Here is a 25,305-nt window from a genome sequence, read left to right on the forward strand (position 1 = left end):
TTTGCAATGACACCATGCATTATTAGGGAGGGCCACTAATAGTATGACATAATAGGCACTAAAAGTCCCCACCCTGTGATAGCTTTCTGCATCCACTGTCCCACTAATATCCTCCAGAAAAAACAAGTAAATGAACATATTGTGAATGGTATGATACTACAACAGAAACAACAAATGCAGAAATATCCATTGGAGGAACAGAGTTCCCTCACCCCACAAACCTTTCTAAATAAGCAGAGCAATCTAATGGAGGGAATGCTGTGATATAGCTAGTCCTCACAACATACGCACGCAAGTTGTCATCCTATACACAGGCTTCATACAACATGCTGGCCTGCTACAGTTGGGCTCTGGAGTGATGCTTTTATTTTCTTTATCAGTACCCTCGAGCATGAAGAGCATACCAAAAATAAATAAATAAATAAGTAAAATAAACAGACCATTCATTTATTTGCATATGTAAATGTTCACATTAGATCAAGTAAACTAATCTTGTAACCAGATACAAGTCTAAACCTTCCCCCTCGCCTACCAACTAAGATGACTTGGACAAACCAAGGCTCTTTGCTCTCAACCTTCCATCACCAAAATGAGGAGCACCAGTCCTCATAATTTGGAACAAATGGGAAAAATGTGGAACACATTACTAATGGCTTGCTAACAACTTCAACTAGGAAGGTCAGAGGATGGTTAAAGTATGCTTTTACTTAACTGTCTTTTAATGAATAACATGATGAATTTCTATTTACCATGGATCCTCCTTGGATTTGTTCCCATGCATTCAGCACATCGGCAACAAACACCCTTCAAGCACTCATTTCTGTAGCAGGAACGGGTTTTATAGCATCGGGTTGTAGCCCGTGGGCTCAACCCTCCTCAGAGGGTGCACCACACACTTGCACATGCTCACTCACATCTAGGGCCAATTTAGAGTGCCCAGTCCACCTACTGCATGTCTTTGGAATGTGGGAGGAAACCAGAGCACCCGGAGAAAACCCACACGAACGCAAGGAAGACATGCAGACTCCACACAGAGGGCACCCCAGCCGAGAATCGAACCGGAGAACCTCTTGCTGTGAGGTAACAGCACTAACCGCTACACCACTGCACCATCCCATTTACCATGGATATCATGTAAAAAACTTCCTAACACAGAATGTGTGTCAGACCCCTTCAATGTGGAACTTCGAGGAACGTGAACTTTTTAAGACCCCAAATGAGATACGTTCTTCGTAATAAGGTTCACTTGAGAGGTATGCCAAGGCTCCACAGAGTTCTTTCTGAAGTGCTGCTCATGTAAAACAGAAGCTTTGATGGGCTGGTAGTGCTGCGTATTACTAAAAGGACTGCATGGTGCAACAGTTAGAAAAGTACACCTTTTGCTGACTCGTTAACACGTCATCCATTAACAGTCAATGACTATCTCAGCTGATATTATGCCACCTTACAAACACCCTTTGTAAAGTACACAGACTTTTCAACACTGTAAATTAAACCTAAGGTTAAGTACACAGTTTTTTAAACACTGCATATTAAACCTACCATCAAGCATAGAAATTCAGAAATAAAAAAAGTATGTGTGTGTGTTTATATATATATATATATATATATATATATATATATATATATATATACACACACACATATATATATATATATATATATATATATATATATATATATGGGTCTACCAGATAACACCGACAAGCCAAAACACCAACAACGAAATAACTGACGTGAAAAAAAAAACGAAAAAAAAAAAGTTCAAAAACACGAAACTTCACATGCCCGACAAACCAAAATTCCGACAATCAACAAAACAAATACCTTTCCCGAAAAACACACACACAACACAAGCACACCAAAAACCTTACAAACCTACACTAAACCTTACATACACAACTAACTCTAACCCTAAGGTCCATCACTATCGCACACTTAACTTACCTGCACCCTAACCCTAACTCACTTAATCCGCCCCTAACCCTCAAGTCCGTCACTATCGTACACTTACCTTACCCGCACCCTAACCCTAACTCACTTAACCCGCCCCCAAACCTAAACTCCGTCACTATTGCACACTTACCTGACCCTGCACCCTACCCTAACGTCCGTCACTATCACACACTTACCTTACCCACATCCTGACCCTAACGTCCGTCCCTATTGCACACTTACCTTAACATGTTGGTGTTCTCAGCATCGGGATTATCAACTGTCGGTCTTCTCCGTTGTCGATCTTCCGGTGTCGGTATTCTCGTTGTCGGCGTTCTGCGATTCCAGCATTTTCAGGTAGACCTATATATATATATATATATATATATATATATATATATATATATATATATATATACACACACACACACACACACACACACACACACACACACACATATATATATATATATATATAAAATGCTAAGTATCATGGGAAGTATACACAGACCCCTAATTATAATTTACCCAAGATCAATTTTAAGTAAAATTACATGGATCCCATTAGGCTTCTCAACATAATCTGACATTTACTTTGTATACAACACATTTCTCGCTTTGTAAAGAAAGTCATCAATCTGTTGTGTTTACCCCCAGGCTGAGACTGAAACAGGTCCTACGGGATCAGTGCTCTATCCTGGTTAACAAGTTAAAAATAAATAAATAAATGAAAAATTATAATAAAATTATCAGCTAATGTCAAAACAACAGACACATACATATGATTCACTCCATTCTGGGATTGACAAGTCTGTCACAGCTTAATGCAGTCCCAGAAAAAGGGAAAAAAAAAAAAAAAAAAAAAGGGATAAGTGTTGTGCTGGTGCACTGCCAAAAAACACTACAACAATGAGACGCTGTAACAAGTGACATGGAATGACAGCTTTGCAGATACAATCTGAAATATGATCTGAACACCATCATACCTTCCTGTCAACTCCCACCCCATGTCATCTCCTATTAAAAAATTATATAGCACTTATACCGCTCAGAATGCCAAGCCTCCCCCTAAATGAGCATTTACACCTGGCTAAGGCACTAACAAGATTATTACATGATCAGATGAAGAAATAATCAGAAAACTTCACAACTAACACATCTTTTAGCAGGTATGTATAAGCAGTACTTGGCAAGTGTCCCTTTTGACACGTGTGGATGTCTTGAACCTAGAAAGTGTAGAACCAATTTGATCAATACTCGTGTGACTTTCCCACCAGTCATGAATCACCTTTTACTTCAGTGATAGTGTTTCTGACAAAAAAAAAATGCCATCAGTCCTTTTTTGTTCAGAAACACTATCAGTCCTAGGCTAGGACTAAAGTGGAACTCTCAGGGGAAGGAAAGAAAGAAAGACAGAAAAATATGAAATCTATAAAAGTTTCAGATGCAAAACATATTAAAGCAAATGCAGTGTATATCCATGAAATAAGGCATGCAATAATCAGGTTCATTATTCAAAGGCCAAACAGAAGACAAACACGTTTTTGCTATATACAAACAAATCAGTAACACAGTATTTTATTAGCAAGTAAACAGGAAAGGAAAACACTGACGCTTGTCGATCACCAGATACTTGCCAGTGTTTTCCTTTCCTAATAATTTTCTATTGTTAGGTCTCCAACGGCTTCAGACACACATTGCTTTTAGCTAGTGGACAGAGCAATGCAAAGAAAATGATGTACACAAAATAAATGTGTTCCCCATCTGTAATGTCAAGGGTACAACAAGACACGAGTACAGATACATACTTTTTTTAAGTGTATCTCTTGACTGAGAAGGGGTCCGATCCAAAATTAACTTTTTTCAGTCATAATCATGAACAAAGGCAAACAATGCAAATACAAAGAACTGGGTTAGATAAATTGCTGGTCATACTACAAATGTAAGGTAGGTAGACACAGCTGAAACTTCTGAGCGTTACTTCTATAAAAAGTACTTCAAAAGATATTTACTATGAGTTACACAGTGCAACAAGAAAGGAGGTAGTACCGTTTATGTAGTGCTGTTTGCAGTAGACAACTAAAATATCATTTGTTTTTGGGAAGCAGCACACACGACTTAACCAGCAACTAAAACATGAACTAAATAAATAAATAAAAGCCCATGTTTACAGTCCAGCTCCCTATATATATATATATATATATATATATATATATATATATATATATATATATGTCACCATGTCATTATCTCAAAATCCCTTTTCCATGGTGGGGGGGGGGGGGGACAATATTTATTCTTACATGTTGCTCTTGTTGCTTTTTTTTCCTGACTGGCAAGTAAGGCTAACTTTACTCCTGCCCAAGATGTACACTAGTATAATCCCCCACAGGTCAGTGTCTGTTATCAATGGCTTATTCACAGCTGTACACCTAGAGTGGGTGGATCCCTTCTCCTGTACTCTTCAAAGGAGAATTTCCTTACTGAAGCCTGTAGTTTATATATGTTCTCCTTGGCAGCCCAAGCAGAAGCTTCCAACAAAAACACTGCGGTAGGTCACTTTAGCTGGGCGGGACAAGAACTATCTACCCTGCAACCCTCTTACTGACCATACTGTACATCAAAGTCCCTGAAACATACCAATTATGTGTGTATTTGACAAATGCCTGTTTCATTCTATCTCCTGAAAGCAGTAAATAGAGCGATAAAACATCAACCCCCAGGTCAGACACTCTCAACTGTTATCACTGCATGCAGCCAAAAAAGAAAGAGCAATAATATTCCAGCTAATGTCTGACCCACTGCCTCACCACTTTGGTTAACCTTCCAAAGACCAAGGCTCAATTTTTGTGCCACACTCTGGATCACTAATGACAAAAACACACTATCTCTACAACTTCAAGTTAGCCAAGATAATTAATGTTATCCAAATTCCTAAGGTTAACTCAGTTATTTCTCTCTCTCTCTTCAAGCTGTTGAGAAGAGGAAGACAAACTACCTGGTGAAAAAAAAAAAAAAGTATGATCTGACAACCACAGATTGCATTAGTCCGTAATCAGTGATCAGCACCATTCATTAAAAAAATAATAATAATATTTAGTACTCACCCCCTCTTGTTTCACCAGCGCCACCTTGTCAATAATCTCCTTGAATGTCTGACGATACTGGGCTGCAAAGAAAAACAGGCAGGGTTTGTCACATGGCAACATAACATCCTCTTTTACACTTCAGTGGTTACGCTACTGCTAGCTATGTACCTAAATTCCAGCAGATTTCCTGTGAGGCTAAAGGAACTTCTGATCAGTTTATGACAGTGAACAAATAAAGTACAGTTTGTATATAAACACCGAAACAAATTGTCATTTCTGGATCTAAAATTTCTACAATACTACTTCAGGCACAAAAAGTCGAAGAAAAATTCTGCCTGCTGAGCTCAGCCCTCTGCAACAGATGTACATCCTGTTTTAAGCTAAGAATGGAACACCTCCTCCCAGTTTGGAACTACTGCTTCAACAAGATAAGGAGAAGAATGCTAATTAAGGACAAAGGAAAGCATTTTCAAAAGATGACAATATGCTTACATCTTCTTTAAACATAGCTGAAAGTTAGATATCTAGTTACTGATTTTTATTCACACATTTGCAGATCAAGTAAATTTACTGCACCTTGCAGTTCAGTTTTTAGAAACCATCTAAAATGCATTTGGAATACTTTTATTCATTTTTTGATCAGGAAAGCCTACTGGACCCATGTCCCTTTTCAGGAGTGACCTGGGAGTACTTTCTGGTTGTCACTTTCTCAGAATCACACTTGGGCAAATGTACCTTGGACTACAGAAAGCAGTGCGTTAAAAAATACAGCGAATAAATATACCAAATTAAAGATTTAAAGGAGTTAGCAATATCAATAATAGTTGCATTTAGTTATTATTTCCTACTATGCTTTTTGAAAACAGATTTATTTGCACCAATAAAATTTACAACTGCAGCAAACTCACAAATCATACACACATTACTGTGAGAATGACAAACTGAAAATTAACAGTTGCATTTAACAAACCCCAACAATTACAGCTATAAACCTAGTAATAAGAGTTTAATTTATTTATCTAATACCATAGAGTACAGTTATACATAAAACAGTCTACTATTTCTCTTTCAGTAAAAAAAAAACTAGGTTTCATTCATTTTACATGTCTGAGAGTTACAGTAAGCATGACGAGTCACAAACTAGAAAAATAAATCTGCTGATTGACGTTTGCATTCTGTGTAATGTGGCCATTTAGCAGGCAACAGAAACTGCTTACAAAGAACGATGAACTTAAGTCCTTCGAATCCTTGATGGTAGTTATTGTGTTGTCAACACACTAGGATAACAACTTAACTGAAACATAAAATGCTAGGCTATTAACTTGTCCCTTGTCGAATTCTCAAGAGGATTTCCAGTCTTCAGCTAGGTACGAACACACAACTACCGCCAGCTACAAAATCCACAATATCACAAACTTTGAACAAGACAAGTACAAGAAAACAAGAAAGCCATGAAGAAAAAAGCACTATTACACAGAATAACTACATCAAAAATTTCTGATACTGCTTTATTTATACATTTTCTATTAAAACATAAAACAACGTGACAATAACAATGATCACAAATATTTAAAATATACACCAAGTGGAATAAAAATATTAATACAAGGACAATACCAAAAAGACCCCAAAGTTCTACCACTTTCTTTTCATGGGTTGGTACTAGGCTATCAGCCCTAGGGCCTATATAAGACTAGCCATAACAACTCCCTTGCTATTTCATCCCACAATATTTACTTCCCTGGACCCCTGGCTAGCAGGGTGACTGACATGATCCCCGGGGTGAATTTCCTATCTCCCATCCAATCGTCAAGGTTCCTTTTGAAGAGGGCCAAAGAGGCGGTCTGCTTGACATGTATGGGCAGTCTATTAAAGAGTCTGGGGAGTCTTTGGGTCAGGAACCTATCCCTCCAGCATGTTTAGTTCATTGTGATGACAAGGTTTAGATGCCTGGAGTGAGTGGCTCTGAGGGATTGGGGATTTCTTTAAGTGTAGCATGTCCAACAGCTCTGGGTTTGACATGGCCTTGTATGTTAAGCAGAGATCACCTCAAAGTAGACGATAAGCAACAGAGTATAGCTGGAGTTTTTTTAGACAGTCAGCATAGGGCATCTGCTTTAGGCCTGTGACCGCAAATAAATTACTACTTAAGAGCATAGAAGGCAATAAGTTACAGGAGAAAGGCACAAGTTTTGAAAAAGACAATATATATATATATATATATATATATATATATATGTATATGTGTGCATGTGTGTATATATATATATATATTTATATATATATATATATATATATATATATATATATATATATATATATCTATAAAAATAAAAGTTGTCTAAGGTTGTATCTTCTGGTATTTAAGCCCTAACCTTGAGAGGGTTTCTGTCTATACACACTGAGCAGAGTGGAAGAGAGGTGTTGACTACAACTCTTAGCTGAGAGATATTAAGTATCCTGTTTTTTTCGATTATTTATACTGATTATTGTTTCTAGCAATTTATATATAGCACTTTTTATTGCCTGCTGCATAGTTTTTGAGTGTATTTTTATTGCTATTAACTAATCTGCACGGGTAACTGATTTGTTTGCAGTTAAAAGCATTCTGTAGAGTCTCATTGCTCCTTTATCTGTTTAAAAACTTTAATTTTGTGGCTTTCTGTAGAGCTTACTGTCTGTAGGCTAACAGCTTTAGTATTGTCCCCACCCTCCCTCTCTGTTGGTTTCTTGCTGTTATACTTGGTGGCTTTGCAGTTGCCCGCCCCTACTGTAAATCTGATCTGGGACACTCCTCCCGGTCTAGTGTCATTAGCTCATTCTACTCAATACAGAGAGAACATTTGATAAGGCCTTCTGTTTCTCCTTTTTCCCTTTCAAAAAAAAAAAAATTTTGCCTGAATCTCCTTGTGTTCTGACTGTGCTTCTCAAACATTTTGGAAATATAGAGTATATTTTAGAGCATTTATTATAGCTGTAATTGCCTTAATATTGCTACAACTCAAGTGCTCTAGGTTGCACTGCATCTGAAGTGTGTGTGTTTTAGCGACTTCTCTGTATATGTAGACTAGCTACTTATTCTGCTGTGTTACTGCCTCTTAAATCGTTTTTCAATTGTGAACTTGCCTTGCTTCATTTAAAAAGTTTTAAATTGCTAATTTTGTAGAGTTTTAATTGCATTTACTGTTTAGGACTACACACTCAAGTGTTTTAGCCTTTTCTGTGTTTATTTAATGTGTTATTGCATTATTTAGCCTGTTTCAACAAAAAAAAAAAAAAAAAATATATATATATATATATATATATATATATATATATATATATATATATATATATATATATATATCTTGTTTACTTGTTTCCCACGTTTTCTAGCCAGTCCATATCTCAGGCTTTCCTTGTCTCAGGACTTTATTTTCTGTGTTCAGAACTATCCAGACCTTGCTGTGGTAGAGGGAAGTCCTACTGCTTACTAGTGGGACTGGTGAGCATTGTAATGCCTATCTAACGGTAGAGGAGTGGTTTCCAGCTCTGAAACTGTAATTTTATTAGCCTTTTTGGGCTGATTTCTATCCCTTTCAACTTTCTGGCTTAAAAACGCGACTGTTTGCACATTTTTCACATCGTGCAGCACTGCGAGGCTACAGTTAAACTATTCCAGGTGCCAGAAAATCTGCTCTTCAAATTTTCCCTTAGAACTAGCTGGTTTCTCAGCAGTAGCACTAAAATCTGAACCCCTGTGACTAGCACTTGCTCTAGAACCTGCTGGAAAGCACTAGGAAGCCTGAAACTGATTCAAGCACTCAGCTCTCCTTGTCAATAAGGAGAAATTAATCATAGGCAGTAAACAGCCTATAACTGCAAAGTACCTTGCAAAGGTAAGTGAAAACAGCTCTTAAACTTTACAAAAAAGCACCTAAACAGGCATGTCCAAGGGTCAGCTTCCGGTGATTTCTCCTGTCCACCTGGTGAATCTGGGCATACTGGGGCAATGCGGCAACTGCCTCATGTACACAGACAATCCTCTCCTCCTACCACCCAACACTACAACCTGCGAGAAATGCACTTACATAGCCACACTGGAAGCAAAGCTCTCTCCGGCCAAGATTGTGCTAGACAGTCAAGAGGAGAAGGTTAACACCTGCATTATGCCTCAAGCAACTCATAGCCCTTCAAAACCCACACCATCAACACCCAAACATAGCAACACTAAACCCACATATGCGGAGGCCCTTAACATTAACCTGCCTAAGCAACAAGGACCTCTGAAGCCGAAACGCAAACAAACACCAGTCACAACCAAAGTGACACAGCTCACAACACCAGTGTGCCACCTAACAACAGCCCCTAAGGCAAGACAATGTACCCAACACTTTAGTCATAGGTGACTCTATAGTCAGGCACACTGATGTCCCACTCACCAGGCTGAACAAGGAGAAAATTACAGTCAGCTGCCTGTCGGGTGCCAGGATCCGCCACATAACGCATGCACTCATGTCACTCCACAACAAGTACAAATACGGCTCTGTCATTGTCCATGCTGGAGTGAATGACTTGAGACGTACCTCCCTGGACTATATGGAAGAGCTCTTGGATCATGTGACACAGGCAGGTATGAACCTAGCCCTGAGTAGCATCCTGCCTTCGCCCAGAATGATACCACAGTATAAGGACAAAATGATTGACTTCAACAATTGGCTAAGCTTCTGGTGTCATTCAAAGAGGATCCAGTATTTGTCTGCCTGGGAAGACATGATCGACAAACCATGATGCTTTGCCAGAGATGGTCTGCACCCGTCACCCCTGGGATTCAGGTTACTGGCTAAAGCTCTTGCCACCCCTATAGTGCCTTTTTAAGGCAAGGTTCAAAGGATAAAACCATCACCGTAACAGATACAAGCATGCAAAATCTGAAGGTAATGCTACTCAAGGCTAGAAGTCTAAACCTCAAAATGCACTCTCTCGAGGCACTCCTAAAAATGGAGAACATCGATATCTGTGCAGTAACTGAGACCTGGTACAAGGCTCCAGAGAGCACCCCTGCAATACCAGGCTACAATTCTTACCACACTTTTCGGCCACAAAACCAAGACCGAAACACTAAAGGTGGAGGAGTGTCCGTATTCACCAAGGATATTCACACCTCTAGGCTAGCTGCCCAACACAATGCATCTGAAATTCTCCAGGTGCAACTAACACTAGGTAAGACTGCAATCCAAACTGTAGCTTGCTACAGATCCCCCACCATGCCCCAAGATTTTCACTACACCTTTCCAAACATACTGGAAAATATTAAGATACAACCAAACCCTCTAATACTGGGTGATTTCAACTACCCTGCCATTAATTGGGAAAACTACTCGGGTAAGAACTCCTTTTCCCAATGGTTCTTGGAATTCATAAATTCCAACTCCCTGGATCAACTAATCCATTGTCCCACCAGGGGATCCAATATCCTAGACCTGGTCATTACCAACATGGGAGATAGATGTTCCACACCAGTGGTCACCCCCTCATTGGTCAGGTCTGGCCATAAGCAAATCCCCTTTGACATCCATATCCCACCCTCACCCCCCCAGTAAGGAAACCTCCTTAAAAAACTTCTCCAAAGCCAACTTCATGCTACTGAAGTCAGAAGTGACAAACTTCACAACACCCACGCAGACGGGATCTGGAAGCTCGACTGCAGAATCCTACACTAAGGCACTGTACGAGCACATCCACTCATGCATGAATCGTGCCATCCTAAATAGAACCAAGATGCTCTTCTCCAAAAAAAGGAAGCCAATCTGGTGGTCCCCTGCTATAAACAAACTATACAACAGAAGGAAGAAACTGTTGCAGAAAAGAGGAAAATCCCAGGATGCAAAAAACTCCCTCGCCAGCCTCAGTAAGAAGCTGAGATCCCTCATAAAATCCTCAAAAGCTAGTTACGAAAATAAAATTGCCAAAGATTCCAAAGGCAACCATAAGGCATTCTATAGTTATGTCAAGAATCTAAATGGCAATGCTCAGATCTGCTCTGAGCTACAACAGAATGGCATTAAATATACTGATCCCAAGGATATTGCCAATATCCTGGCAGATCGATTTAGTGCCAACTTCACCCCCCTCTCACCCCCTAAAGGGCCCATCTCAATACCAAAAGATTGCCAGATTCCAATAATCATGGCCACACAGGTAGAAACCGCACTCTCCAAAGCTAAGAATACAGCATCCATGGGACCAGATGATATCCCAGGCTGTGTACTACATGAACTACAAAATGAACTGGCACCTCACTTAAGTGTCATGTTTAATCATAGCCTCACCTCAGGCTTCGTGCCCGCTGAGTGGCGCACAGCTACAGTTATCCCACTCCACAAGGGAGGATCTGCCTTGGATCCCGGGAACTACCATCCCATCAGTCTGACAAGCCTGATCTGCAAGGGCATGGAACGCATTATCATGGAACTTATAAACAAAGACATCGGCAACTTTCAAACACTGGACCCCACCCAGTTTGGGTTTGTGAAGGGCCGATCTTGTCTCCTGAATCACTGGACCCCACCCAGTTTGGGTTTGTGAAGGGCCGATCTTGTCTCCTGAATCTGACTGACTTCTTCTAATCAGTCTCCAGAGCTGTGGACGAGGGTAAGGTGGTCCACACAGCCTATCTAGACCTCGCCAAGGCCTTCGACACCATTCCCCACTCTGGAATCACAGATAAACTTACTAAGCTGGGCATAAATCCCTACTTCACTCGATGGGTTGCCAACTGGCTTACTGACTGAACCCAGACTGTAAAAGTAGCCAATTTCAAATCCAGCTCCAGACAAGGGACAATTGGAGTACCTCAGGGTTCAGTCCTGCGACCACTCTTGTTTGGCATCTTCTTCTCTGAAGTACAGGCTAACGCTACGGGACTCTGGCTAACAAAGTTCGCAGATGACTGCAAACTGGGAGCCATTATTGAATCCCCAAATGATGTGGATATTCTACAAAAGGGCCTTACAGAAACAGATGCTTGGTGCCAGAGCCATGGGCTCAAGCTTAATGCCAAGAAATAAGAAGTTATGTACCTACCATAACGTTCCATGTTAGTTGTCTTCTCTCGCCTTCTTTCTTGCTTGATGGGTTCGGAGCCGATCCCTCGGCTCCGACTCGGCACTTGCTAAGCTCGAGAGTCACTTTTACCAGCTCGAGGCAGCCCCATATCCCATGATGCAAGGCGGTAAGTACCCAGATCTCGTTTGATGACAAAGGGCAATAGCACCAAGCATAACATACTTCCCAAAGGAAGAAAGAAAACTTACGGATGGAAGAAGGACCAGGTCTGAATGGTCTTCAGCATAACAGTTTCTTATAACAAGGTCTGTCCAGGCCAGGGGAAGGAGGGAGGGTCGAAGAAAGAAGGCGAGAGAAGACAACTAACATGGAACGCGTTATGGTAGGTACATAACTTCTTAATGTTAAGTTGTCAATCTCGCCTTCATTCTTGCTTGATGGGACCGCCCCTAGCACCTCTATCCTGGGTGGCTCAATGGAACAAACTCTTGAGGACTGTAGAGCCAAAACTGGCTCTGTCCCTGGAGGCCAAGTCCAATTTGTAATGGGAAACAAAAGTGTGAGGAGTGGCCCAAGTGGCCGCTGCACAAATAGTGTCTAAAGGAAGTCTAGCTTGAAAAGCTGTAGAAGTAGCTAAGCTCCTAGTTGAATGTGCTTTAGGTTTTGAGCACAGCTGTTTTCCCCTGAGCAGATAAATTTCAGAGATGACCGAAGAAAGCCATCTAGACAAAGTCACTTTAGAAACAGGAAGGCCTTTTTTATTATCCGCATAGGAAACAAAAAGTTGATCAGATTTCCTACATTTTTTTGTTCTGTCCAAATAATATCTAAGTTGACGGTGGACATCAAGATAATGTAGCTTTTGTTCAGCTCTATCTGAATAGTTAGGGAAAAATACAGGGAGATCAATGGATTGATTCAAATTGTTCTTTGAAGCGACCTTAGGCAAAAAGGTTGGGTTAGTTCTCAAAGATACTCTGTCTTTGTGAAAAACCAAATAGGGGGGTCGAACCGAAAGAGCATGAAGTTCAGACACCCTCCTGGCCGATGTAATAGCCACTAGGAATAAAGTTTTCCAAGAAAGATATTTCAGGGAACAAGAAGCAGCTGGCTCGAAGGGGGGAAGAATCAAGGATGTCAGCACTAAATTTAGATCCCACTGAGGAGGAGGATTCCTGATTGGAGGCTTTAGTAGGAAAATTCCTTTCAAGAAGGCCCTGCAGAGCCTATGGGACATAATATTATGATCTGCTATCCCGACATGAAAATTGGAAATAGCAGCCAATTGAACTCTGACTGTGGAAGAAGAGGAGCCTGCATGAAAAATCTCTGCTAAGAAGTCCAGGACTGCCTGAACAGGGCAGTAAAAGGATCAATATTCTTGGCCTTAGCCCAATAAGAGAAACGTTTCCATTTGCTTGTATAAATCCTCCTGGTAGAGGATTTTAGCGAAGTTACTATGATGTCTCTAACTGGGTTAGAGATCAAAGGAAGCCTGGCTAAGGAAGGAAGTGGAGCAACCATGCTGTGAGGTTGAGAGAAGGGATTGACCGGTGCAGCTGACCCGATTGGTGAATCAGAAGATCTGGCACTGGGTCCAGATGCCACGGCTGCACCAAAAGGTGATGATGGAGGAACGGGAACCAAACTTGTCGAGGCCAGTAAGGGGCAATGAGAATCAATTTGGCTCTCAAACGGTAGCTTTCTGGATAACCTGAGGGATCAGAGGAAATGGAGGGAAGGCATAAAGAAGTCCCTGGGGCCAATCCTGGGTCAGAGCGTCTCTGGGGGGATGGCCTGATAGAGGGAAGAGGCAGAAGAAGTCTGGACATTTGCTGTTTTGGGGAGTAGCAAAAGATCGCAACATGGACGACCCCATTCCAGAAAAATCTCTTCCGCTATAGATTGCTTGAGAGACCACTCGTGAGGCATGAGAATAGCTCTGCTCAATCTGTCCGCTACAATGTTGGTTTTCCCAGGGATATGCATTGCTACCAGAAACCGATGAGAGGAGATCGCCCATTGCCATAGTCTGAGCGCTTCTCGACACAAGGGGTAGGACTTGGTTCCGCCCTGTTTGTTGATATACCAAACTACAGACATGTTGTCTGTGTGGACTGCAATTGTCCCTACGGGAAGAAAGTCGTTGAGGGCTTGCAACGTTAAAAGCACTGCTCTCATCTCCAGGACATTTATGTGCAGATGGTACTCGAACGGCTGCCACGTCCCATGAACCATCCTGCCCTGATAATGACCCCCCCACCCGATCAGGGAGGCATCCGTGGTGACAGTGGCTATCGGGGATGGGGGTACAAAGTACCTGCCTTGGTGAGCCTGAGGAGATGTGATCCACCAAGCAAGATGCTCTTTGCATGTCTGTGTCACCAGAATCTGGTGACGCATTGGAAGTTGTTGGTATGACCATTGTGTGAACAGCATCCACTGAAGAAGGCGCATATAGAATCGAGCCAGGGGAAGAAGAGTAATGGCCGCAGCCATGAGACCTAATACCTTTAGAACCATTCTGGCCTGTACTTTCTTGTTGGCCAGAATGATCCTGACATGACTCTGAATGTCTGAAACTCTTTGATCTGTAAGGGTAGCTGACATCCGAACAGTGTTTAAGTTTGCGCCTATGAAGGTAATAGACTGGCAGGGCGATAAGGATGTCTTTTCGAAGTTGATCGAGATGCCCAAATGAGAACAAAGGTTTATTGTGTAATCCCTGGCTTGTATAAGCTGATGCCTGGTGGTGGCTGACAGGAGCCAGTCGTCGAGATACGGAAACACCTGGAATCCTTGACGTCTCAGGTGAGCCGTGACCACTGCCATGCATTTGGTGAACACTCTGGGGGCTGTAGTGAGACCAAAGGGCAGGGCTCTGAACTGGAAATGACTGGACCCCAGCCGAAAGCGGAGAAATCTCCTGGAGCGTCTGTGAATTTTGATGTGATAGTACGCATCCTGAAGATCTATTGAGCACATCCAGTTGTCCTTCTGTAAGAAGGGCAGAATTGACTGAAGAGTGACCATTCGAATCTTGTCTTCCTGACAGACTTGTTGAGTCTGCTGAGATCCAATATTGGTCTCCAGTCTCCCGTCTTTTGGGGACCAAAAGAACCTTGGGTAGATTCCGGCTCTGAATGGTCTAATGTAACTGGCTGAATGGCTCTTTTTGCAGTAGTTTTGAGACTTCTAACTCTGCAATTTCCTTAGACCGGTGGTACATCTGGAAGGGAATTTGAGGGGAAGGGACTTTCCTCGAAAGGAATTATGTAACCCTTGGATATGATCGACTGTACCCATCTGTCTTGAGTGAGGGAATGCCAGGCTTCTGGGTACAGTGATAATCTTCCCGACTGCCTCCAAGGAGGGACAGCCGGGCAACATCTCAGGGATGCTGAAAGGGCTTGTCAGAGAGAGGCTCTCTGTTTCCCTGGTTTTTTGGACCCCCTCTGCCTCTAGAGCGGCGTCTGTTATTGTTACCCCCTCTGCCTCTAGGGGTAAACTGACCACGTGAATCTGGCGTGACTCCTTGGGATTTACGGAACCACATTTTCCCACCTTTCTGTCCTTTGGGATAAGGTCTAGAAGGGGTGGAAAAACGGACTCCTACAGCAGAAAGAGTCTTGCCGTCCTGTTCGCACCTGGTCAAAGTTTCCTTCACCTGAGGGCCAAACAAAGCTGACCCATTCAAAGGGAGAATTTGTGAAGGACGCTTTAAAGGGATCAGCAAAATCACATAGCCGCATCCAGGCTTGGCGTCTAAGAGCCACACCTGTACCTGCGGCTCTACTCGCTCCATCAGCAGCATAAGATATTAGCCGCATGGAGGAGTTTGCAATGGAATTAAGGGTTCCTAGCTGCGAAGCAATCTTTTCTTGAGCTCCTGCAGCTGTAGGATCCTGAACTACTCACCCAGCTCCTTAAGGATATCCCTCTGGAGTCTGGTGAAGTGACATAGGTAATTCAGCGAACGCATAGCAAAGGTCGCTGAGGAAAACATCCGCTTACCGTACCTATCCATGGTCCTAGAGTCCTTATTAGGAGGAAGGACGGGTACGGAAGGATCTGCAAGTTCCTTCTTGGTGGCCGCAGCCACCACCATGGCATCAGCGGGGACACCCTTAGTGAGGAATTGCTTGTCACTCGGGGCAGTGATAAATTTTGAAGGCCTCCTAGGGACTGGCTCTACAGAGTCAGGAGCTGCCCACGCCTTCGGGCAATAACCTGCATAAGGGGTCGAAGGCGGAGACACCCAGGAGGTGGAGGGCCGAGATCCAAACGCCTCTAGGTATACTGACTCATCCTCAGAGGGATTGTTGGTGGGCCAGTTTCCCTCTGTTTAAGGAGTTCTAGGATGTCTGAGAAGGAGACATCCTCAGAGGGGATCTAGGGATCCCTCTGACTCATCAAAGTCAGTATCCAAGTGACAGACTCGGGAGTCTACATGTTTCCTCTTACAAGTCCTCTTCCTAGGAGGATCTCCCGAAACATCAGGAGAATCCTCAGAAGAGGGGAAATTCCCAATGGGGAAACCTGAGGCGGAGGATCTCTGGGTCCTGTAGCAAGAGAAGTGGCAGAGATGTCAACAGGCACTATAGAGGGAGGAGCTACGGGAACAGACTGCTGACTGATACCAGTGGCCAGCACACTCTTCATCACCTCGAATGCTCCCTCCCAGGCAGGTCCGAGAGAACCCGTTCAAGAACTAGGAACCCAGGGACCACCGAAGGGAAGACTCCGAGGCAGATGTCGGAGCAGAGCTCACCAAGGCCGAGGCTCCAAGGGGAAGAGCGGGTTCGGACAAGGGTCCGATGCCACTCACCCCCTCAGAGGAGACCATGGAAGCCCGACCACCGAATCCCTCTCAGGAAGGTCTCAAGAGGAGATAAGAGTAGAGGCTGAAGGAACAGAAGGGGGTATCTGTCCTCCAGCCGTAGCAGTAACCATTCGAAGACTCCAACTCCAAGCTCTGGGGTAGAGTTGAAGGAGGAACTGTAACGGGTGTGGACCAACAGTCGCCTGTTGAGACGGACTATGTAACATTTGGGCCAGTACCTGTGACTTAAGTAATCTGCTGACCACTCTCTCTAGGTCATGGTCTGAAAGTCTGGATGACCTTGAAGATCGGCTCCGATGGCTCCGTTCCGAAAGGAGAGGTGAAGCCGAGCCGAAGTATCGGCTCCAAGGAAGGAGACCTAGACCTCTTCCTGGAATGAGCCATCGGAACCGATACTATAGATCCTGTCGGAGCCGAAGACTTATCGGAGCCGACAGGAAGCCTCGATGCATCGGCTCCAGCCGCAGCCGATACAGCCACAAAAGTAACGGTGTCGGAGCCGATCGGAGCCGACACCGATGCCTGTGCCACATGGTGGTCGGAACCGATCGGAGCCGACACCGAAGTGGTCGATGCAGAATCGGCACTGATAGCCATCGGTGCCGAAGGCTTTGTTAAGCTAGAATCGGCTCCAGCCGGAGCCGATCTCGACTCAGAACGAGTCGGAACCGAGGCCGCAGGCTTAGACACAGAAGCCTGGGCCTTGGAAGATTTGGCTGATTTTGATGGAGCCGACTTAGCCGGAGAGCCCTCCGGCTTAAGAAGGCCCCTAAGTATCAGCTTGTTACGTCTTTCCTGCAGGACTCTCTGGCTAAAGGAATGACAAATAGCACAGGAGTCCTGCAGGTGAAGAGGCCCCAGGCAATACAGGCAAGAAGTGTGACCGTCAGTCAGAGACATCTTCTAACAGCACGAGTCACACTTCTTAAAACCTGAGACCCTCTCCTTTGACATGGTGCTTCAAACACACACACACACACACCAGTCAATAATTAAATTAAATAAAATACCAAAAAGGTATTACTATAAAAACAAACACACACACCCTAACAGGGAGGGGATGGGATGGGTAAAGTTTGACTAAAAAAAATTAGAAGAGACAGGGATTTTCTGTCAGAAAATCTATATAATTAACTTAAAACTAAAAATTAAAGGTTTTTTAGCAAAAAGGGGCTTAAATATTAAAACAGTGAATCACTTACCAGGAGCTGGTAAAAGGAGGACCTCATAAGCGAAGCGGCAAACGAGATCTGGGTACTTACCGCCTTGCACCATGGGATATGGGGCTGCCTCGAGCTGGTAAAAGTGACTCTCGAGCTTAGCAAGTGCCGAGTCGGAGCCGAGGGATCGGCTCCAAACCCATCAAGCAAGAATGAAGGCGAGATTGACAACTTAACATTGTATAGTTATCCCCCTTGGAAAAAAACATGTACCCATGAATTACCACATAGGTGGCAGGACACTAAACTTCGAAATTGTGATGAGAGACTTAGGGACACAGGTGGACAGTGGTCTCACTTTCGATAACCACATCGCCACAACAGTCAGGAAATCCTTCTATGTGGCACACCTCATCACTAAGGGCTTTTCATCCAGAAAAAAGGAGGTTATTGTCCCACTGTACTCATCCCTGATTAGACCCATTATAGAGTATAATGCCCAGTTTGGTATGTACCTCACAAGACATCTGCAACAGCTGGAAAGGCCACAAAAATACCTCACTAAAAGAATCACAGACCTAAAGCAGATGCCATATGCTGACCTTCTAAAAAAACTCCAGCTATACTCTGTGGCATATCGTCTACTCAGAGGCGATCTCTGCTTAACATACAACGCCATGTCAAACCCTGAGCTATTGGACATGCTCCACTTAAAGAAATCCCAATCCCTCAGAGCCACATGCTCCAGGGATCTAATCCTTGCCATCACAATGAACAAAACATGCTGGAGGGATAGGTTTCTGACCCAGAGACTCTCCATACTCTGGAATAGACTGCCCATACATGTCAAGCAGAGCACCTCATTGGCCCTCTTCAAAAGGAACCTTGATGATTGGATGGGAGATAGGAAATTCACCCCGGGGATCATATCAGTCGCCCTGCTAGACAGAGGTCGAGAGAAGTAAATATTGTGGGAAGAAATATCCAGGGAATTGCTATGGCTAGGCTTGCATAGGCCCTAGGGCCGATAGCCTAGTACCAACCTATGAACATACAAACATACATCATATATACATATATATATTATACTATATTATATATAGTTATATATATATATATATATATATATATATATATATATATATAGATAGATAGATATACACACACACACACACACATATACATAAAACAATTATGGACAAATTATACAGAAAGGTATGGAAGAAAACAATCCGAAAGATACAGCATGATTAAGAAAGTTATCAAACATTATAATAGGACCTAAGAAATAGCTGTCATTGTCAGTCAAAGGAATACCTCAGATATAAACACCCAGACCCAGTACACTGTAACACGCTTCCAACATTTATGCACCAGATCTTTATTTATAGGCATTATTTACTATCAACTTTCTTCCTTTCCTTTACTACTTTTATTGTGACTTCCACTGGCCATTTTATGTTAATATTTCTCTCAAAAGGAGGTTTTGGACTACTGAAGCGTCTAATAATTATGAACACAAGATACAATGCAACTTAGAGTGCTATGGGCAGCATTACTGCAGTGGGGCACTGAACGAATAGAAAGTCAGGCAAACTCTGCAGAAGCATTTACCTTTATAGAAATGTAAGCTAAAGCTGATTTGTAAAGGCCTGACAGATATTCCAGGAACATAGCCACTTTCATGGTCCCTGGACTGGAAACAGAAATAAAAGTAAAAATATTTTCAATTTAACAAAATACAATTTTCTTGTCTTAGGTTTCCTCAGCCTCCTTCATAATATTTAACATGAACTCAGAATACATGTGCCTACCTAGAGTCAATGCAAGATTACACATGCTGTCAGCCACAGAGTGGCCAGACTTGGGTGTAGCATGAGACCTGCATTTTGGTGTCAAAAGGTCTGCATTCTAAGGCAATGCTATGCATCTTTCTTTTGCCAGGCTATTCGGAAGGAGGAACCAATGCTGTCTTGGTAAAAAGGAAGCTATTCAAATTACTATTGGCCTTTCTTACTTAATTTTGTGCAGTATCATAGGGATCAATGAAAATAGATGAAAAGCATTAAAGAACACACCTGTCCAATTTTGGGAGAAGGGATCTGTTTTTCAGGCTTCTGAAGTTGCTGTCCTGCCTCAGAATTTGTTCAGTTTCTTGTTCAGATGAGAGGCAACCACTTCTGTTTCTGGTATACCCCATAACATTTTCAGATCCAGAAAGCCATCATTCATGGGCACCTTCCTATTTGGCTTCTATTTCTCAGAAGTCTAGGCCAAAGCAAACAGCCTTTGGCTCACCAAGTTCGTTGATGACTGCAAACTGGGAGCAATCACCAAGTTCCCCAACAATGTCTAAATATTACAAGAAGGGTTAACACAAACAAACGACTGGTGCTAAAGCCATGGTCTAAAACTAAATGCAGAAACATGCAATATTATTCCCTTTGGCAAAACAGAATTCCCTACAACTTACAATACTGAGATACAAGAAGGCTTAACACAAACAAATGACTAGTGCTAAAGTCATGGTCTAAAACTAAATGCAGAAACATGCAATATTATTCCCTTTGGCAAAACAGAATTCCCTACGACTTACAATACTGAGAGCACCCCCCTGAATTCCAATCTGGTGGTGACAGACTTAGGAACACAGGCTGACAGCAATCTGCACTTTGACCACCAAGTTTCCATAGTGGTAAGGAAAGCCTTCTACATTGTGCACCCGATAAGCAAGGGCACAGCATCCATGTCAAGGGATGTTATAACTCCACTGTACTTGACCCTCATCAGACCACTAATAGAATATAATGCACCCTTTTGCATGTATCTTACCAGACACCTGCAGCAGCTGGGGAGACCTCAGAGGTTTCTCACTAAGAAAATACAGGGATGCTACACCATGATCTGCATGGACAGGCTGAAAGCCCTGTCACTTTACTCTGTATATTATAGGCTGCTGACAGGTGACTTGTGCCTGGCCTATAGGGTAATCTTCAACCCTGCCCTAATGGAAATGCTGCACATCTGTAACTCAAATGGCACAAAAGTCACTATTCGCTCCAGGGATCTCAACCTAGCTTGTGACATTAACAGAACATGCTGAAGAGACAGATATGTCTCCCACAGACTGCCGCTTCTCTGGAAAAGACTTGTATTTACATAAAACAGAGCTCCTCACTGCCCTATTTAAATACAGCCTTGACAATTGTATGGGAGACTGCAAATTCACTCCTGGGGTGGTACCCATGTCCCTCATGGACAGGGGTAGCTGGTGTTGATCACAGACGCATTCTGTTCATAAATTCGCTTGTGAACTACCCAAGAAGAACAAATGGGGATTCTAACCTAGTAACCTCCTATGAACCTATGGCGGTCTATTTGGGATCCACTCAACTTGTATGCAAATACACTCTGCTGACAGTGGATATAGTTTCCAGTAAGTCACACACATCTTAGAATGCAGCTCCCAAGCTTGCATAGTCAGCCTGCAGAGCAGGTATGAATGTATTCCTCCTTGTTTGTTAATGTTCCACAAGACAGGTATTGTCCATCTTTACTTGGATAACTCCCTGCATTAGGAGTGGTGACAGCTTCAGGAAGTTCATAGTTTAGTACTACGCTAACTGCCCTTCCGAGCCATTTTAAGCCTAGCCAATTATCCCTTGTGAGACTCAAACCCTGCACCTTCTGTTTGTAAGGCAAACACCTTAGCCATTAAGCCACCCTCCCAACCCAAGAGTGACTACTATCATTATTTTTATGTTTCTGTCGTTTTTTTTTTTTTTCTTTATCTTATCTTCCCAAGTACCCTAGATATAAAATGCTCCTACATGGGTCTCCAAAGCCAGGTTTGAGGACTCTGTAGATAAAATCATTGTAGGTGGAGGTGCTGATTCCGAGCACATTAATGTATTTACCATAAAGTTTCCCTTTAGATGCAAGGAAAACTAGGGAATTTGGTCTCTAAGGGATGTATATGCCGACATCAACTGATTCTTAGATACCTATGGAGCTTCCTCATCTGCGGGTGCACTAATGGTACCATTGTATTACAAGATGTTATGAACTTTGGAAACCTGAGGAACTCCTTGATATTGATATCTGTCTCCTGAAGAATGCTTCTGAAGTACTCTGTGAAACAGGATGGTTGACTGTGGAAGATGCACTTTGCTCAGGATAGTATCCAGACATGCCACAAAGAAGACTACTTTCTTTGCTGGGTTCAAAGCATAACTTTCCCTTGTTGACAGTGAGCCCTACATTTCTAAAGCAATAAACTATGAAGAGACAGCCCTATATTTCTAAAGCAATAAACTATGAAGAGACAATCCTTGGGGAAGCCCTGTCGAGATTCTGCAAGGATATGGCCAACATACAGGCAGAGGTAAATTTGGACACCCTTTGTCCTGCAAAAGGCAACCACTGCAGCCGGACCCTTTTTAAATACTTTAGGTTCAATAGAATAGGCCAAACTGTTGGGATGTGAACTATAAATGATCTCCCCCTGCTACAAATTTGACTAATTATTAGTGCTTCTTAGCAATGGAGATATGAAGGTAGGCATCCTTCAGATCTAATGTGACCAAGGGTGCATAGGAAGAAAGCAGTAATGATAACAAGCTTTTGAGGGTAACGATTTTGAATTCTGGAACCCATAGGAAGTTGCTTAGATAGGAAAAGTCTAGGATGTGTCTTCATGGACCATCTTTCCTAAGTAGAATCTCTGTCCTTCTCTTCAAGTGGGACCCTTTCTACAGCTCACAACTGTATTATTTATTGTATTACTGCATGTATGAGGGCCAGCTGGTCCTTGGGGACTTGTGAAATGCCCCAGAAAGTTTAGAATGCCCTGGAATTGCAGTCTAGATGCACTATGGATGATATTTCGCACCCACTGGTCTTGATAAATCCTTCCCAATTTCTTATAAAGAAGGACAAGCACCCTTCATCCTTTTCTGGGGGCCTTCACCTGTCTTTTAGTAGAAGATATAGACCAATTTTTTAACAGCCACTTTTTTCTAACTGTATTTTACCATCCATCTTCTATAAGGTATCCTAAACACTTGGTTTTCACCATGTCCAATTTACTTTTCATAGCATTCACAGTCAACCCATCAAAGGCTCATAGGTTAGTACTAGGCTAACTGCCCTTGTGAGCCATTTTAAACCTAGCCAATTAAACGCTGTGAGTCTACCAATATTACAGATTCTGTTACAACAGGCACTCTTCATAAACAAGACTCCCACTCCAATGACTGGATGACCACATCACCCACGTATGTGGCAGCATATCACGTGTGGGGCTTCAGTACTTTATCTATCAATTTCTGAAAGGTAGCTGAAGGCCCATGCAGGCCAAACAGTAGTACTGTGTACTGAAACAGATCTTCAGGCATTACAAAGAAAATTTTCTTCAGCAAAAGGAGAAGTGGTATCTGCCAATACATTTTTTATCATGTTTAGTGTTGTCAAGTATCTGGCCTTTCATAGTCTCTCTCAGTATCATCTCTTCAATTCTGAGTATGGGATAGCTATCAAACTTTTTTGAAATGTTATTCGGTTACCTGTACATTTATTGCAAAATCTGATACTGCCATGAAGTTTATGAGCTAGCACTAAAGTGCTTCTTCATTTAATTTGATAATCTTTGTTGAACTTCTTTTAATATTTCAATGTCTCTGGTGGTCTGTAATGTCTCAGTCCGGCTTTGATACCTCAAAGTTAACGGTGTGCTCTATTATTCTATTACCTGTTTGTCTTCACTGCTTTTATTCTTTGTTTCTCTCACAAGAATTTCGTAAATAAAAGAACGTGCAATCCTCGTGCATAGTGCTCATAAAGAGGTTGATTCAATTTTCAACCTTCAAATAAATCTTATAAACATTTATACTTTATGTCCACATAAACAGTTTCCTTAAAGTTATTAAGTTTTTTGTTTTCTCTTTCATACTTCCTATACATGTCTCACTACTCTATGTCTTTGCAAGTTATTAAAAAGAACCAAAAACAACATTAAGCTAAAAAACACCCTTCAACTTAGTCTCCAACTAACCAACACTGGGGTACTTAAAAACTACAACAGGAACATTTTTCAGTTAGTCATTATTTTGTATTGTTTGCCATCTGCTCCATTTGTTCCTCACAGGTTTGCTAGGATGTTGGCCTTCCTGGGAAGTCTCCACTTTCCTAATGCATTCCATTTCCCTCTTTACTTCCTCTATTGTCAGGGGTTCTGTTTTTATTTCCCCCATTTTCTTGTGATCATTTTCTTTGTTGCTAATAGCAGCAATATGATTATTCATTTATTTGACATCTGTTAACCAGGTTGGTCCAACCGAGCTAGATCGCATTTTCAGTGGAGACCCGAGTAGAAAAGCTCCAATACAAAAAAGAAAAGAATATTCAAATATACATAAACAATGAGACAAAACAGAGACATAAACAAGATATAACTGGTGACAAATTAGAGGCAATGATTAGTACACAAGTATGTTGCATACAATAATAATATAAAACTGAAATATAACTTTATACACAGTGTTATACATAGGAAATTGTGGTAAATAGAGGCATAACATAATGAACGGGTTTGCACGTAGGTCAATAAGGGCGAATACATCACATAATTAGTGAAACAGAGCTATAGGTTCATAGGTGTGTACTAGGCTAATGGCCATGGAGCCTTTACAAGCCTAGCCCATAGGATTACCCTGGCATCGTGCCACCCAACCTTAATTCCCAGTGCCTCTGTCGAGTAATGCCACTGGAGTGATCCCTGGGGTGAATTTTGTATTTCCCATCCACTCATCAACACTTCTCTTGGAGACGGCCAGTGAGGTGCTCTGCTTGACATGCATGGGAAGTCTATTCCATAGCATGGGTAATCTCTGGGTTATGAACCTGTCCCTCCAGCATGTTCTGTTGATTGTGGTAATGAGGTTGAGGTCTCTGGAGCATGTGATGCGGAGGGATTAGGATTTCTTTAGATGTAGCATTTCTAACAGAGCTGGGTCAGACATGGCTTTTCAAGTCAAGCAGAGATTGCCTCTAAGTAGGCGATATGAAACAGAGAATAGTTGGGAGTTTTTTTGAGTCTACCCATATAGGACAAATGTTTAAGGCCTATATTCCTCTTTGTGAGGTACGTTTGCGGCCTCTCCAGTTGTTGCAGGTGCTTAGTGATGTACATAACAAATGGGGCATTCTACTCAATGATTGGCCTAATGAGGGA

General features: G+C 42.2%; 1 protein-coding gene across 4 annotated transcripts in view; it reads right to left on the minus strand.

Annotated features, from left to right (window-relative positions):
• The window catches only part of LOC122817080 (ankyrin repeat domain-containing protein SOWAHC-like), an 877,444-nt gene that overhangs the window by 744,357 nt on the left and 107,782 nt on the right, over positions 1-25,305 (minus strand). For 3 of the 4 annotated variants that reach the window (XM_044090234.1, XM_044090232.1, XM_044090233.1), the window contains exon 2: positions 5,043-5,104. In XM_044090234.1, coding sequence (XP_043946169.1) covers positions 5,043-5,104 — 62 coding nt within the window. Of the gene's footprint in view, positions 1-5,042; positions 5,105-5,192; positions 5,349-25,305 lie in introns of those variants that run through there. The other variant, XM_044090235.1, reaches the window with a different exon arrangement.

This window comes from Protopterus annectens, chromosome 12.part0, assembly GCF_019279795.1.
Source record: "Protopterus annectens isolate FY-2018-M chromosome 12.part0, PAN1.0, whole genome shotgun sequence".
NCBI classification, from domain to species: Eukaryota; Metazoa; Chordata; order Ceratodontiformes; family Protopteridae; genus Protopterus; species Protopterus annectens.